This window comes from Stylophora pistillata, chromosome 14 (genome assembly GCF_964205215.1).
Source record: "Stylophora pistillata chromosome 14, jaStyPist1.2, whole genome shotgun sequence".
Classification (NCBI taxonomy): domain Eukaryota; kingdom Metazoa; phylum Cnidaria; class Anthozoa; order Scleractinia; family Pocilloporidae; genus Stylophora; species Stylophora pistillata.
Window position 1 is genome coordinate 12,602,119 of NC_142532.1, and position 15,873 is coordinate 12,617,991.

General features: G+C 38.2%; 1 protein-coding gene across 4 annotated transcripts in view; it reads left to right on the top strand.

Moving 5' to 3' along the window:
- Positions 1–15,374, top strand: part of LOC111330632 (homeobox protein SIX6) — a 24,281-nt gene extending 8,907 nt beyond the window's left edge. For 2 of the 4 annotated variants that reach the window (XM_022935527.2, XM_022935524.2), the window contains exons 2-3: positions 10,958–11,606; positions 14,760–15,374. In XM_022935527.2, the coding sequence (XP_022791262.2) occupies positions 11,032–11,606; positions 14,760–14,898 (714 nt within the window). In that variant the 5' untranslated portion in view covers positions 10,958–11,031 and the 3' untranslated portion in view covers positions 14,899–15,374. Of the gene's footprint in view, positions 1–2,642; positions 2,802–6,577; positions 6,735–10,957; positions 11,607–14,759 lie in introns of those variants that run through there. The other 2 variants (XM_022935526.2, XM_022935525.2) reach the window with 2 other exon arrangements.
- The last annotated feature ends 499 nt before the right edge of the window (positions 15,375–15,873 follow it).

Here is a 15,873-nt window from a genome sequence, read left to right on the forward strand (position 1 = left end):
TCATCCATTTCAAAAGTATTGATAATTAAGGAAATTGTTGACTTAAAAGAAAAAGATTGTATTCCAAAGATAAAAAAATATCAGTAGAATCTTCGCAAAACTTTGATATGACTGAGTCTTGTGCGATTGTATGCGGGTGGCTACAAATTATCGCCCTTTTGGTTACGCCTATTACTGGCATTCTATCTATGTATTCTCTACAATCTAGAACCATCCTGTGCATCTACTGAAGCGTCATGTTTGATTAATGATCTTGAATGCAATTCCGAGAAATTTAAAAACGCGAGACTCCTCCAGGGTTTTCAAACTTATAATTTGGAATTTTGTGTTACTTTTTTATCACGTGATATCATAGTATTGCCAGAATACAAAATGCACTGGTTAAATACGGAAATGCAACCGCTAAAAGGATTTTCAAGTATTGTCCTTGATGTAGTTGTGATCAAAACAAGTCCTAAGCGTTTTTTTTTTTTTTGCTTTTCTTTGCACCCGTGACAAATATATCAAGTGGAGTCTTTCGAACTTTAACAAAGAAGGAGCTATCAGTTGTTGGTTTATCCTACGTCAGTTTAAATAATTGTAAACATTGAAGATCAATTCATTCTCAAAACACCAGAATTATCACATTCCTGGATTCGTGATCATGCTCAGCAATAAGCGATACCAGCGTTTCATGACCTGACTTGAATGACATGTGATTGTGTTGTGGTCATCTAACTAAGACTTAATATCAGTTAGAAAGGGAGAACAAAATCAAAAATGAGATGCCATGATTTTTACAAAATATTTCCTGATAGTCGTGGCGTTTTACAGTGATTATGACTAATAGGTTCTCAAGCTTCTTTCTCTCAATTGGTTTCTTTAAGTTCTAAGGCGCACCGCTCTTAATAAGCTTGTAAAGAGGGTGATATCCACCCAACATATTTTCCACTTGCGCTGATTATTTTTGCCATCCAAGTTATATTGATATCAAAATCTAAATATACACATATGTTGTCAGTTTTGCTTACTCATTTTTGTTTACTGGTTTTGTTTTTAAATAGCAGCTTTCGTCAGGAGATAAATATCGGCTTTGAGCGATCGAGTGTCCTCGAGTAGACTTTTATCACTTGTACGTCATAGATACCCAGCGCGTGAGAACCGGCCCGCTTCCTCAACCTCTTACAGGAACTGTGGCGCTTTATTAAGTACCGCGGTGGGCTTAACATCACTTGACTGTTAATGAGTTCGTGATCCTAGCCTAGGCTTCGCCAAGCGCAAGCATAACTGTGCAAAAAGGGGAAGAGATCCAAATATTGTCAGTGTCGTAATTTTTATCTCTTGAAATTGGTTTAAGAAAAGCCCTCCCCTCCAAAAATCATAATTTTCAAAGCCTGATCTGTAACCCTATTAAGAAGGAACGGTGAGAATTAGAGATACACCCGACCGTGGGAAAAATCCCGCCTGCTCAATTATTTTGTAATTTGCAGAATTTAATTTTGAAACGAATCCAGGAAATTCTCTTATGAGCACTTTTAGAGATGACGTGGGTTCTTCTTCTCCTTGCGATCAAAATCTTTTTGTTTAAAACAAAAAGAACTAGATGACTTATTTGTCTATCTTCAATCGACTAGCCCATGGCAGAAATAGAAGCTGTCTTGGTGACTCCCCACTCAGGAGTTGATGTTTCCATAAGGTTCCAGTGTATTCCTCATAACAATGTCTGTAGGTGGAGAGGCCAGAAATCATACGCCAGAGTTGGTGATATTTAGCGTCAAAGAAACAAATAATATCATGTGCAGTTTATGAACTATTACTAAGCAATTTGTTGTTCACGTCAAGCTTTAATTTCTGGTCATAATATTTTTTGAAATATTGTTTCCCCTCTTTACTATAAATAAGGTTTTAGTGGTTCTGTGTATGCTTAGGTGGACCACTGATATCTTAAAGGCATCCCCGTCACATTTCAGTAGAAAACAAAAGTGGTCGAACTTTGAATTTTTTTAGGTATTAAAAAAAAAAAATGCCTTTTACTGCTCTCAACTTCACCTTTTTTATGCTACGGTTGAAGGTAGCCGTTCTTCTCTAGTTTACATTTTTTTTCCTTTTTTATTTTATTGCAGTTTTCACAGAATAGTTTTTTCACAGAAAGACAAAACTTATCTCCTCCCTACTGACGTCAGTTTTATGTAACATAAGATTTGTTAATACGCGATGTTTCATCCTGAAATACTCTAGTAGTCTCAGCAGTGATACAGCACCCATTTTATTCCCTTTATACTGAGAACTATAACAGTAAAGCTCTCAACTTTGAGAGAAAAACAACCGGGTTTGTGACGTCTATGATAGCGTGCGATATGTGTGATATTGACCGACTGTGCGCACCTTCCCACGCCAGCCATTCACTTGTACAACATCGTCGCATCAAGATACTGCCGAGACTGACTAAGTGATAGTATCGGGCATTCGATATTATCTTAAGAACTTGAAGCAATAGATCATCATAACCATCTTCGTAATCTCCAAACAATCAGTTCTTGAACAACAAGTGTAGCTTTTCCTCTTGAGCGTTTTCAGTGGTTTGCTTGGTTTAAAGGGAAGTCCATGTCGAATCAATATTAACCTATTGAAAACGACCCTCCAACGACTATTTCCGTTAATATAAAAGCCTCTCTTTATTTATCATAATCATATGTGTTTAAATCGACTGCGGGTTCACTAGTGCTGCGGCCCGAACATAACCATTTCAAAGCAACCTACTGTGGAGTTCCTTTACTTTATTCTTTTCATCTGTGGCAATCAACTGATTCCTTCATTTCTGTGTAAGTATAAACCTTAATTCATTGAAAATTCATTATTATTGTTTATCTACTCCATCGACCAACGATACTTTCAAATGATGCAAGGAATGAAAAAAAAAAAAAAGCTTGGGAAAAAAATGCTGCAGAAATATCTACAAACTGAGATCACTGTTTTGTAATCTTAAGTTTATAGTTCCAGAATGTTCGCGCTGCGCGTGCCTTGTGGAAAAATACTACCACTGCCCGACATGGCAACAATATATCCCGGCAGATATAGTACAAATATTCGATTCTTCGTCTTAGATTTCTATGCCTATCTTATTTGCTGTTCGTTTTTCTTATCACAATTATCTGCACTGTTTGCTTTTGTCGAATACTACAGCGTAGATCGTTCGATGAGCGCTTCCCTGAAGTTGGCGAGTTTGTGCGATTGCAATATACGCTTCTTTTTTAATGCACAGTATTGATTTATGAGAAGGAAAATCGCTTATTTTATTGATTAAGTGCAGTGTAGACGTCTTTGTGCCGGGAATCATTTCCACTATTGTTAACTATTTCTATTTATCACTGTTTTACTTCGATGAATATCTAAGAATAAACCATCGTGGTAGGAAAAACAAAATAAAGGAACTGTCTTCAATTAAAATGAAACAGCGATCAACGTCAGTGGGTTAGACCTTAAGGACTTTAATTTTCTTCCACAAAATCATAATCACCTGTGTTTTTGACTTAATTATTCAGGAATATTTTCCTTTTGAAGCACACGTGTGTTATCGTGTTTCCAAGGTTCAAAGAAGCCAATCTGGTTTTTGTAAAATAAACACTTCTTTTCTTAGTGCAAAGAAAATCAAGCCAAAAGTCAAAGGCGTGACACACTTCCTTGTTCCGATGTTTTGTTCTCACGATCTATGACTCACTGCAAACGAAGTGGAGATCATATATATTTAATAGCGTAGCTTTTAGTACAATAAGTATTAGCTTTTACGATACTGCCGACCTTGCTGGTTTTTAAGAAATCAAGTCTTGTGAACAAGTATATTAAACTCTAAACCGCAATTATGCAAATGTATCTCTATGACGAACACCAAAAACCGCGTTTGAAGTGTTTTCCTCCTCTGAGTCTTACACCCGCAGTGTTGTAATCATTTCTTTTTTTAACCTCTCAACTTGAATTTCCTTAGTTATAGTTCTGACTCGTTAATTTTGTTTTTGCTTTGGTGTGGCGCTGAGATTCCGTTATATTTACATAACGGCCCGTTATATATGTCTGGTTTTCAATTTCTCTTCGCTTTCATCGCCCTTTAATGTAATAATGCTACTTATTTTTTTTTTTCATTAAACTTTAGACTCTTTAATAATCGGCTGCCGAGGCCACTTTAATAATTACTTATTTTGCAGTGAACCCAAATGGGAAGATGGAAATTTATTGTCAAGTAATGAAACAAATTGTACAAGATTACTTCCAGTGGCATGGGGCAAAGAAATGGCTTGGCTTCTCAAAGCAATTTACCACCCATGTAGTCTAACTGAGAAATAATTCGAAACTTTCAGGATTGTGTACTGAGAAATTGCTGTCTCGATGTTGAAAATGCGCGTGTTCTTAAAGGTGAACAATTTGACGTTGTCAGGGACATTTTTAAACTTGCCCAGGGCGAGAAGACAAAATCGCACGTGTCTTTAAAAATAGAGAAGGGAAGCTGTAATTGGAAGGCCCGTGCTAAGCGCCAGCATAGTTTTGTCTAATCTTTCTCTCATTAAAGTGAAGTCTGCGGGAAGTCAATTTTGTAAAATCAAGGATACAAAAAGTATCACATTCATAGTATTATTTCTTGTATCATAATAAGACATCAAAATATAAATAGAGGAGAAGGAAATCACTTTCTTCATAATGTAATTAGTGGAGAGACTTCATGCGGCGATCACTAACGGGGCACAATTATCCGTGTTTTTCTCGTTATTAACGATTCTTGACCGAATTAATTGATGTAGCTGAATTTAGAACATGGATCTTCGATTTGGGATTCGGTCTTGATTTCAATTTGAAGCGATACTCTTCTTGATTTTATGATGTTCTAATCATGTAGTTAAATATATCTTCATGAATTAAATGTTATTATGGTGTTCTGTACGCCTCCCGCCGAGACACCACTGGAGCATGGAATCTTTGATATTAGTTTAATTAATGCTTAACAGGAAAACTTCGACATTTCACGAAACTTCTGTTTCTGTTACATTTTTCTGTTCTTCAGGGTGTGATGGTCACACATCTTGAGAATAGCAGTTACGACGGTGTATAAGGATGATGATTAAAGTTAAATGCAGAAACAAGATTTATTTTCGGCCGAGTTAATTACTGAACCGAAGGTCACTCAATCATTTGATCGAACGTTATGTTTTGTGGCCAAGCCACCTGTTTTCGGCCACCTTGCTTTCCTCTCTTCTTCTCATAGTTTTATCAAAATTTGCCTTAACTTAACGGCGTAAAGGCTGCTTGCTATGCCCGGTCGAATACTCTCGACGAGTCGCCAAAGCTGTATTTGTGCTCGCGTGCCACAACATCACGCTATTATACCCATCACTTAGTTTGCTTTGGATGAACTTTTGGTGTATAGTGGATACAGGTCAACGGAAAAATGTAAAACACATGTTTTCCGTCGCTATTGAATATGTTTTTCTTTTCAGTCTTATTTATAATTCTGCAAATAGCCTCTGATTCCTAATAGTTCCCAAGAAATGATATATTGTGAAAGGAATATTTTTGCGTGATCGTGCGCAGCGGTGATGATGCGTGAAACAAAAAAAATTCCAATTTGTTGCGGGAGAACTTTCTCTATTAGTATCATTAATAGACTAGAGTCATCGATGAGGCTATTTATCTTTCTAAGGATGTCCTCGCGTAAAGCAACCGTTTATACACTCACTATCATCACGGGTATGATAGCTCCAGATAAGTCGCCATCTTGTCAAATGGAAGAGAAATATATCTTTTTTTTGTCAAAACACGCTCGTTATTCGATCAATCTTAGACCATGCTGGGGAACTATTCGCCATACTTAAGAATAGTCTGAGGTTAATGAGATTCTCCACCACACTCTATAATTATCCAAAAATTTTCACGAGACGTTTTCACTACTGCCAAATTGAACCCTCACGCCGCAAGAGTTGAAACAGCGAATCGCACGCAACGGGCTAATTCTGCCGTGATTTGCTCAAGCGTCGCAATCTTGCATGTGTGCTCTTATCGTAGCGAGGTCTTCATGGCAATTTAGTTAATCCCGTTGAAATGCTCGTAACGGCTTAAAAGAAGACGAAATTTGGTTGATAATACGGTGGGCGTATCACTTCTTAAATGTTAATTCAAACAACTCTTTTGGTACGCCAGTGCGAGCCATTAGTACCAGCATTGACATTTGATTTAAAGGGGTTCCTTATTGTTCTTTATTGGAGTATATTACTGCTCCCAGTGGGATACGGCGTGCAAATAGGAAAGCTTCTAGATACGTTGGATGCTTAACAACATTAAACCTTTTGTTGTTTAACATTACGAGCCATTGTTGAGCACAAAGGGCTTGATAAGCTGAAGGGCTGATTGAATTGCATAATCCGCTCGATGAATAGTAAGCGGAGCTCTATTATGTCCTATCATTTACATATGACAGTAAAAGCAATTAGGAGCGTAACAAGTGGTAGTTAGTTGTAATAGAACGGCTTGATATTGTGTCCGATATTTTGTCTAATTCTCAGTCTGTTTGTATAGTCATTGTTTAGAAGCAAACCCCCCGAGCTGGGGCTTTTATCTCCCGGTAGCATAGCACGCCCAAAAAACATTCGCCCATTGTCAGCAACTGAGTGTAGTGAACGGTTCACAAGCTAATCATAAACGTTATCTGAAACGATTACTCTTACGGCTGCTGTTCAGATCTCTTGAGAGTGACATAGATCTCATAACGCAAGGTAAGAAAGCATGATCGCGTTAGGTCCTAATGAGTTTTTTTGTATTTGATTCTACTAAGGCAAGTACGCGCCGAAAGAAAACTGAACCGCGTGGTTGCTTGATCCGTTTTGAGTACAAACAAAGACTTTGATGAACCAGTTGGCCAAACATAAGTCGATTAGGTCAAGTAACTGGACGTACTTTTTCGATGCGCACGGGTCCTACTACAGCGTAAACGGTCTAGATTCTAATCAAAGCACACGGTGGGTTGGAGAGAAAACTTCACACCTGAAGCATGGTGGAATGAATCCACAGTGCTAAGTGAAATCGGAAGTCGACTAACTGAAAAGTATGTATACAAGAGAGATTTAGAGTTCATGAACAAACAACCAAACCACATTTCCTTACAAGATGGCGAAGGAATCGCATGCTCGAAAGATATTTTAACAGATGTCGCAAAGTTTTGCGTCGGGAAACGCTCAAAGTTGTCCTGATGAATTTAAGATTTTTGCGAACACTTTTGGACAAAGGTTCTCCGCCCCCAGCTGATTCTTGCTTTATTCCAATCGACAATTTTTGTTATAGATGTTACAGCGTATTTTTTTTTTTTTTTTTATTTATTGCCGCGTGTTTTAAGCCGGTCAAGCATAGTTAGAAAAGCAGACAATTGGCGGTTAAGCGCCTTGTCGAGGTCTTGATTCAAATGTCGCCATATCGCCAGGTTCACCTTGCTCAATATAATGCACTTTTTTCACTGGATTGTTCATGATTTACGTTTGTTATTTCCGATTTATTGTGGAAAGAATTTTCAGAACTTATTTTACCGTGTTAGCTCTCCTTGTAATCTCATCCTAAACTAGCAGTTACTGTATTTCGTTTTTTTATTGCCTCGTCTCCTTAGTTTCAAGAAATACCGTTGCGGCATGCTTGACGAGATTTATCCTTCGCGTTAAATCGTTATTTCAAATTTTCACCAGACATTTTCCGTACAACTCACTTCAACTGAACACCCTTCGTTGGCGCGAAACAAGATCTTTTTCATGTACTACATCATCTTTTAATTTGAACATTAAGTAATTGACTTTTGGCCTCAAATTTTCTCTTTCCGAGGCCAAACTGTAATTCGAAAACATTACCATGAATGATTTATGATAGAAGGCACAAGCACAATAGCATGCATTTTGAAAATTTGCGTATTAATTGTGACGTTGTACTAAGTGCTTTTTCTGTACACGGTTTGTCCATTCAATCTGCTGCGAGTTTCGATTTTCGTCGGTTGACTGTTTGAGTTATGTCGTCTCAATGTGTTCTTTAATTGCTTTGTGCTATTAAAGAGGAGGCAAGTTGCCAGATGAAGAAGCAATGTTTTATCAACTAAATCCTAGGAATTTTGATGAGCTCACTGAATGTGCTCTTAGTTTATATGATTATAATTGAAAAAAAAGTAAGGTTGTGATTCATTTAAACCATTTAAGTTTCACATTTGGTGTTGTAGGAAAAAAGGTACGGATTTTCATGAGAAGCAGAACCTATTTTATCTCAACACCAATACAATAGCTACTCCTACGAAGTTTAATTTTTTTTTTTGCCTGTTGCGATCAATTCTTACCACCAGTTTAAATTAATTCTAAGTGAATTCTAGTTCATTTCCTATACTAGTTTTGATAAAAAGCCATGCTTGTTCTTGCTACGATTTATGTGTGATTTTTTTCTTTCGTTTGGGATGCCTGAGTGCGTTTACCTGGAGTTTTGAGTCAATATTTTTTAAATGGTTTCAGTATCTAAAGCAGTATTGTGCCCGCTCAGAACACGCTTCTTCACTTGGTATTTCTAATTTAAACTACGACAACAAATGTACGACATAAGTGTAATCCTCGAGTCAGCCAAGCCATTCTTAGTACTCCCTCTAGGGGGAAAAAGGTCCGTAGTTGTATTTAAAGTCCTTAAGATCGATAAATTCAATCTAATAGACAAAAGTTGGCAGTATGGCTGTACCGGGAAATCAAACATCCAATCGAATATCATCAAAGGCCACGAAGAATCGTCTAAAAACAGTCACCTTTTGATGGCTGGATTGAGTTGGCATGCCAGTATGGCGCTAGTGTAGGTTCGTTGTCGTAATTAATTACTTTTCATTCGCAGATGACACATTTGGCAAATCATTAGGGACAATAATAAGGTGTTTATACATCTGAATCTGCTGTCTGGCGAACTAAGACTCCGCTATTTAAGTGACATTACTGCGACCCTGAATAGCAAAGTAATTATCTGTTGTTGAGCCAAGCGTACTATCCGCGGCGAGTTTCATTTCAGATTGTTTACATCGACATAAAATGGTTGTTTTGACAATCTGGGAAGGTACGTAGCGCGTAGTAAAAGGCACTGCGGGTTGCTAAACAGCTGAACAAGGGCCGATATTTCTTTCTCATCATGCAAACAATAAACTGCTTGTATTTGCTATTTTCTGCCTATATCGGGGAAGGTAAAAACTTTTTCTCTGACGTAGCTATTACACGATTTTGTAAAGTGATTCACAATAGAAACCAAGGACTGTGGCAACGCACAAAGAGAACTCACCAATGTTGATGCTAAGAGCGCTTGTTCGCTAATGAGCTTTCGCTTTTTTGTTTTATTTCTTTGCGTAAATATATCAGAAAGTTAAACTTCGCAAATAAACATAATAATGATAACATGTCTGCTAGATGGAAAAGGAAATAGTCCCGCCAACTGCGAAGTGATGTAAGTCCTGTAGATTTACTTTGTGTATTTTTTTAGTTTCTTTAGGCAATTTACTTTTAATTCCTTATTTTCTGTGATGTGTTTTTAATGTTTAGCCCTTTGCAGCTGCGCCCTTGCCCTCGGCGAATCCTGACGAATGCCAGGCTTTTGATTCCTCTCAGCGAGCCCAGCACGTTGCCAATTGACTAAATCACAAACTTGATTTTAGGGCGCATCTTAATTTTATGTTAATTGTGCAAATGACACATTTTTCTTTTTTTTTTTTTTAAAAAAAAAGCATTCATCTCTCGGAACTATCAATAAACGTGGCCATCTTAAACTGCTGTTCTCAATCATGAGGAGGCCATCTCATTCAAAGATTATATTCATAACGGTGGATGAGCATGACCTAAAGATAAGCTTCGATATCAATACTATATGTTTTTTTTACACGAAAAATAATTACTGGACGTAACGAGACGCCAGATTTAGTCATATTATGTCTTTGCTGATTGAGAAATGCCATGTTTGTGAAGCTGTACAAAGTCACCGAAAGAAAGAAAAAAATCAGTTTTCATAACAATCGTGCATTGTCGCGCCAGGGTCTCACGTTTTATACATAACCTTATTTTCTCGATGTGTGTGTGCTTGGGAAAAAGCAATTAGGAGTCACTCAATTAGTAAGAACATGGCTCGCGAGAAAACAGAAAGACAGTCGAAATACCGTCCAGGCACAGCGTGCAGATCACGACTTAAAGCTAAATCGACTTGTCCGGAAAGCCAGAGAATAATGGGAAATTCATATGTGGAGGCGTGCCATTTTACGTATTGTTCGCACAGTCTTGGGCTATAATCCATCGAACTCAATACGCTAGATAAACGATCATGTCACTCAAGGCTCATGGCGTTTAAATTTCAATCGGAGACAGCCGTGCATGCCTCTTACACTGTTTAACTTTTGATTATATCAACTATTGAAGGTGATGAGTATTGTTATTTTTTGTCGCGCTGAGGAAATGTTGTGTTGTTATCTGCTCGGGAATCTCTATTCGTCTAACGGTGTGGAATAAATCGCATTGAAGCCATCCCCCGGTACAGCTTTTTTACGACGATATGTGATTTTCTGTCTTGCATCTGTCAGTGAAAACGATAACGGGAGCATTCAAAGAAAGATCGATCGAGAGCTTCGTTCTTAGCGCCCACTTCAAGCAATTTTTGGCGGTGCAAATCCCCAAGTTTGGCCTGGAGGAAATATTTCTTCGTGGTTACTTTCACACTTTGGGCCGTAAACCCTGGAGTATCGTTACGCGATATCTATATTTTTCTGTCCCATCTGCCCTGAACATTTGTTTAGACCTAGTTAAGAACACCTTGCGTTGGTGATTGACACGGTTGCCATAACAGCCTTGTAATTAGAGCTTTGCACGCCAATCAGGTCGCTAGAGTTTAACAGACGTAATACTCGATCTTAGCGATAATATACCCCATGTTTCTAACCCTCTTGATAAATACTGACACTTTGCAGAGACGTTACCACACCCCTGCATTTAGCCTTAATAGTCGGAGACCAAGTAGGAGAATCCGTAGGCAGTCAGCGTGATGTTTGCCCCGCTTCCAGCTCTGAGCTTCACGCCACAACAGATCGCACAAGTCTGCGAAACTCTGGAAGAAAGCGGTGACATCGAGCGGTTGGCCAGATTTTTGTGGTCCTTGCCAGTGGCCCCTGGAACGTTAGAAGCCTTGAGTAAACACGAAAGCGTGCTCCGAGCGCGGTCTATAGTGGCATTTCACATGGGAAATTTCCGTGACTTATACCACATATTGGAAACTCATCGCTTCGGCAAAGATTCGCATGCCAAATTGCAAGCGATGTGGTTAGAAGCTCACTATCAAGAGGCTGAGAGGCTTCGAGGGAGACCGTTAGGACCTGTCGATAAGTACCGCGTTCGCAAGAAGTTTCCTCTTCCCAGGACAATTTGGGACGGAGAGCAGAAAACTCACTGTTTTAAAGAGAGGACAAGAAGCTTGCTTCGCGAGTGGTACCTTCAGGATCCTTACCCGAATCCAACGAAGAAGCGCGAACTAGCGCAAGCAACCGGTCTTACACCGACACAAGTTGGCAACTGGTTTAAAAACAGAAGGCAAAGAGATCGAGCCGCAGCAGCTAAAAACAGGTAATTGTAAATTTTATTCTTAAACCTAGCGAAGATGTCGCTTAACAGATTTTCTTTTTTGCGCTGTCTTCGACCTGTGTCGTTTGTGGATTTTTCTGTAGTACGCAAGCATAAACGCGAAAATCCTCTCAACGAGAATTCTCTTTTCGCCACCAAAAGCTCAAATCGCGGCTCAGCTCAGCTCGCTTGATACGGAAGCGGGCAAATAGGTATCGCATTCAATAGCGTAAATGCAACCGTTGCTAATATTTATGAGGTATTCCTGGCTAGTTCTGTTACACAGAAAGCTCCACACTTTACTTAAATTGGTTTCGGCGGTTTGCAGTGAAACAGATGGGCTGGAACGACGTTTAATCCTGAAACTTACACCACATGGATAAGACCATTGATAGTCAGTCTCGGTGACAGTGTGTATATCTTATTGAGGCATGTGGTCAGAAGATCGGAACAGCTATCGCTATTTGTTTCAAAGAATCGCATTTGTTTTCTTTTATTCCAAATCGTTCTTCTCTAAACGGGAGTTAGTATCCATCGCTTTGTTCTCAGTAGACCTGGAGCCAGAAAAAAGTGTGTACAATAACGCGAGTTTATCGGTTATAAATTGTACACATGGTTTTCATCCATATCATCACCGTGCTATATACACTCGTCTATTGAAGGAAATTGATTGGGATACCGTTTCCCCTGAGATCTTCCGGAATTGTGTAGCATCTCTTGAATTCCACTCTACTGTCATTTGTTTTCGCAAGGAATATTTGATAATTTTCTTAGGTACTTAGCAAGGATTATGAGCTGTATTTAGTTATTTGTTTACCGTATTTTCATCTAATAACTATTTTGGGGCATTAGGACAGCAAATGGATTGGGTTTTCTTTTCCATTCACGCGCGGGCACATTGCTCGTGGCTCGCCAAAAATTGTAATTCTATCTTTCTGAAATTGTTTTTAATCGTCCACGACGAAAGATGCAAAAAAGTTCTCAAAAGGGAACCAAAAAGAGTACGGAAAGAATATGAGAAGAGTTAAGAAATAAAGAAAAGGTGAAGGAAGAAGGTAATCTATTTAGCGTTCAAACAGTGATATTATGTGTGAAGTGGGAGGCTCTCACACTTTGATCAACTTTTACAACGTGAAAAGGCGATAACAAGGTTTCGCATTTAGCAAGCAAACATTAAAGCTAAATGACGTGAAAGCTTTAAATATTAATTAAACTCATTTGCCCGACGCAGACGGGGCGGATTGTGCGGTATTTAAAACGTTGGCTTCTAAATCCTAATATTATCTGTAAACAGAAAGCGAGAAAAGAAAAACATCCCTTTCTATTCCTAGACATTCCTTTACATTTTGAAGGATGATATTTTTTCTCCGTTCTTTTGGTAAGATTTAGGCCCAGATGGATACGTTTCGTTTTTACCGGTTTGCCTTTGTGGGTTTTCGTGCGAATAAATTTGAATGAATTTGATGTTACAATAATCTCCAAATCGTATGGTAGGACTATTTTGAGAACTAATGAAGTATTCATTTGAACGTTTTATTGATACAAGAATCGAAAATTCTTCTCCTCCCTGCAGATCAGTGTTTGTCAAGGTGTATTACCGCAGCACTCATGTTTACAAACTGGTCGCTGTTTTCTCTTTTATTTACAACTTGTTAGTTTGGTGGCAAACCAGCGTCTTAACACTTTCATATGCACAATGTAAATCCGGTGGGAAGCCATGTTGGCAGTTGGTTTTTAACAAATAGATCATCTGGTTATTTTCCACGGAAGCGTGCTGTTCTTGTCTTGTGTTATGAAAATCGCGAAATCTTTGTCGAGCGCAAATTGAAATCATTCACACCTAGTTTAGGAGTTCAGAATTGGCAAACTGAGTGCCTCAACAGTGATAAGTATCATTAAAGCCATTAGGCCTTTGAGGCCCAAATTTAAAAACTTACAAGTGAAAAGTGTGCCGAGATAATGGCCTCCGTTCAGTTGATTGACAAAACTTGACCATGATTACTACTCGCTAGGCTAAGCTGTATGTCCCAATGCAGGGTGCAACTCTTGTAGATTTAGCATACTTCGAACTTAGACTTTGACTTAGACCATCTAGACTTTTTCAAACTTATTTTTTTTCAAGCATTTTCTCGTGTTTGCAAAATTTGTTTTGAAACTGTTTCCCCAATCACCAAAAAGAAACACATCAATCTACTTTTTTCTCGAGTCGGAGATTCAACAATTCTGCTTTCCTAAAGTCACTTTATCGAAAATAACTGATTATGGTAAACAAAAAGCCGATTTCTGTTTCATCGAATAGTGTGATTTGCTAGTATAACATAAAAAATTTGTAATGTCAGTGGACTTTTCTTTTATATTTCATTCTGCTATCCGAACGGAATTATATTTATTGTAACAAAAAGGATAATTCTGCGTTGTTTGGGAAACGTGCACTTCTTGCGAACACTGTTTTCTCGACGCGATTTCCTTTGTTCATTATTGGCTTTATGAAATCAGTTATGGTTATTTATTAACGAGGTGATTCTTTAAAAAAAGAAAACCGTTTCAGTCAGGTTTTTCTATCGCTTGATTAAAGTTCTGCAAAGGATAGCTTTTCTGAAAGTATGTCTGTGCGTTTTTTTGACACCGGCTGCCTTCGATCCAACCAAAATTTCTTCTGGTCCGCTCTTTGGTTTCTTCCCCCGATTGTAGAAATTCAGGATTCAAACTCATGAAGCCGTATACGGAGTTGCTTATCGCTAACTTTTTCTCCCGTTCATAAGAGAAGTAACTGTTGTTTGGCTTGACGTGAGAAAATTTTCTTTTGTTTTACCCCATCCGCGATGTGAAAACCTGCAAGCCACCAATGTAGTGCAATCAAACCATTATAAATTATTTTTATTGCTTACCACATGTCTTGTTTTGCTCTTCAAACAACAGGAACGCCTGGAAAAAACGCTAATCGAGCAACTGAGCAAGATGAATTTGTTTCTTTTGAATTCAAGAACCTATTCAAACAGGCGACAGCCAAATCACAGATGTATACTCCCTGTAGCGATCCTATAATAATTCGAATTATCCTTTGATTTCTTTCAATTTTCTTCATAGTGAAAGCAATCTAATCCTTTTGGTTTTTCGATAATCGTTAACGATTTATTTTATTATTTTCCTCCACAGAATGAACCAACAACAAGGTCAACACATCTCACAATGCAAAGGCAGCTTTTCCCCAGAGGGAAAAGCTATGGAAGACTTTCGCGGGCTAAAAAATTCACCGATTTCAAAATCAACAGACGATCTACGCAAAGGCGAGTGATTCTCAGGAAAAATGTAGAAATCAACGCTTTTGAACAATTAAAGAGAAGCAGAGAGAGATTATTTAGAAAATAAATTGACGCTATGGATGACGACTATTTAATATCGACTTTTTGAAGTCAAGAGACTAAAGCGCCCGGCCTTCTCTCTCAAAAACTGGACAAATGTAAGGGAAACTAGAAGAGCACTTCGAAAAAAAGCTACTCTAAGTTTATTGTCAAATTTTGAATAGTTGTACAGAGATATAACGTTGTAAATGTTTAAATATATAAATATAATCTGCATAGGGCGCAGAACTTGTAACATAAGATATCTTCGTACAGGGCTGCCCTGTTTGTCTTTATGTGGCGAACGAAAAAAAATACAACACGTTGCGGCTGACATCTTTCTGTTTTATTGTGCGATCTTCTTCGGTCGCCATTAGTTTAAAGAGAAGGAGTGAAAAATGAATATAGTAAAGTTGTTCTGACACAATAAGCATTTACTGTCCTCTTGTAATCTACCCGACAATAATACGCACCAGTTTACTGGATGTTAGGTTTGGGGTTTCTGCCTGAGGTTGTTAGCTTTTTTTTTCTTCTTTCAACTGTCGCTAAGTGAGCTGTTTAGCGTTGGTGTCATGTCCTATTCAGCTGTTGCAGCTTTACTTTAATGGAAAATCCTTTGTTCGTATCCATTGACACTATTTCTTACTTACTCGTTGTCTTTTCGAACTCTTTTCGACTACGTGATTAGCATTTGAAAAAAGAAATTGAAGAAAAAGAAAGTCGCTAATAGATCCTTTTTGTAGAAACAGCCTGGAAGTGACAGCGTGTCATAACGATTAGCACTTTGCCCTAGGGTTTATGAAAGGCGCGTTAATTGCTTACTATTTCTATTTTTCTTCGCTAAAAATTGCGTCCAAACACTGCTTTCAAAGGATGGGAATACCGTTTTGCGTTACACAGAGGTGAGGGTGCTTATCGATGAAAGATGT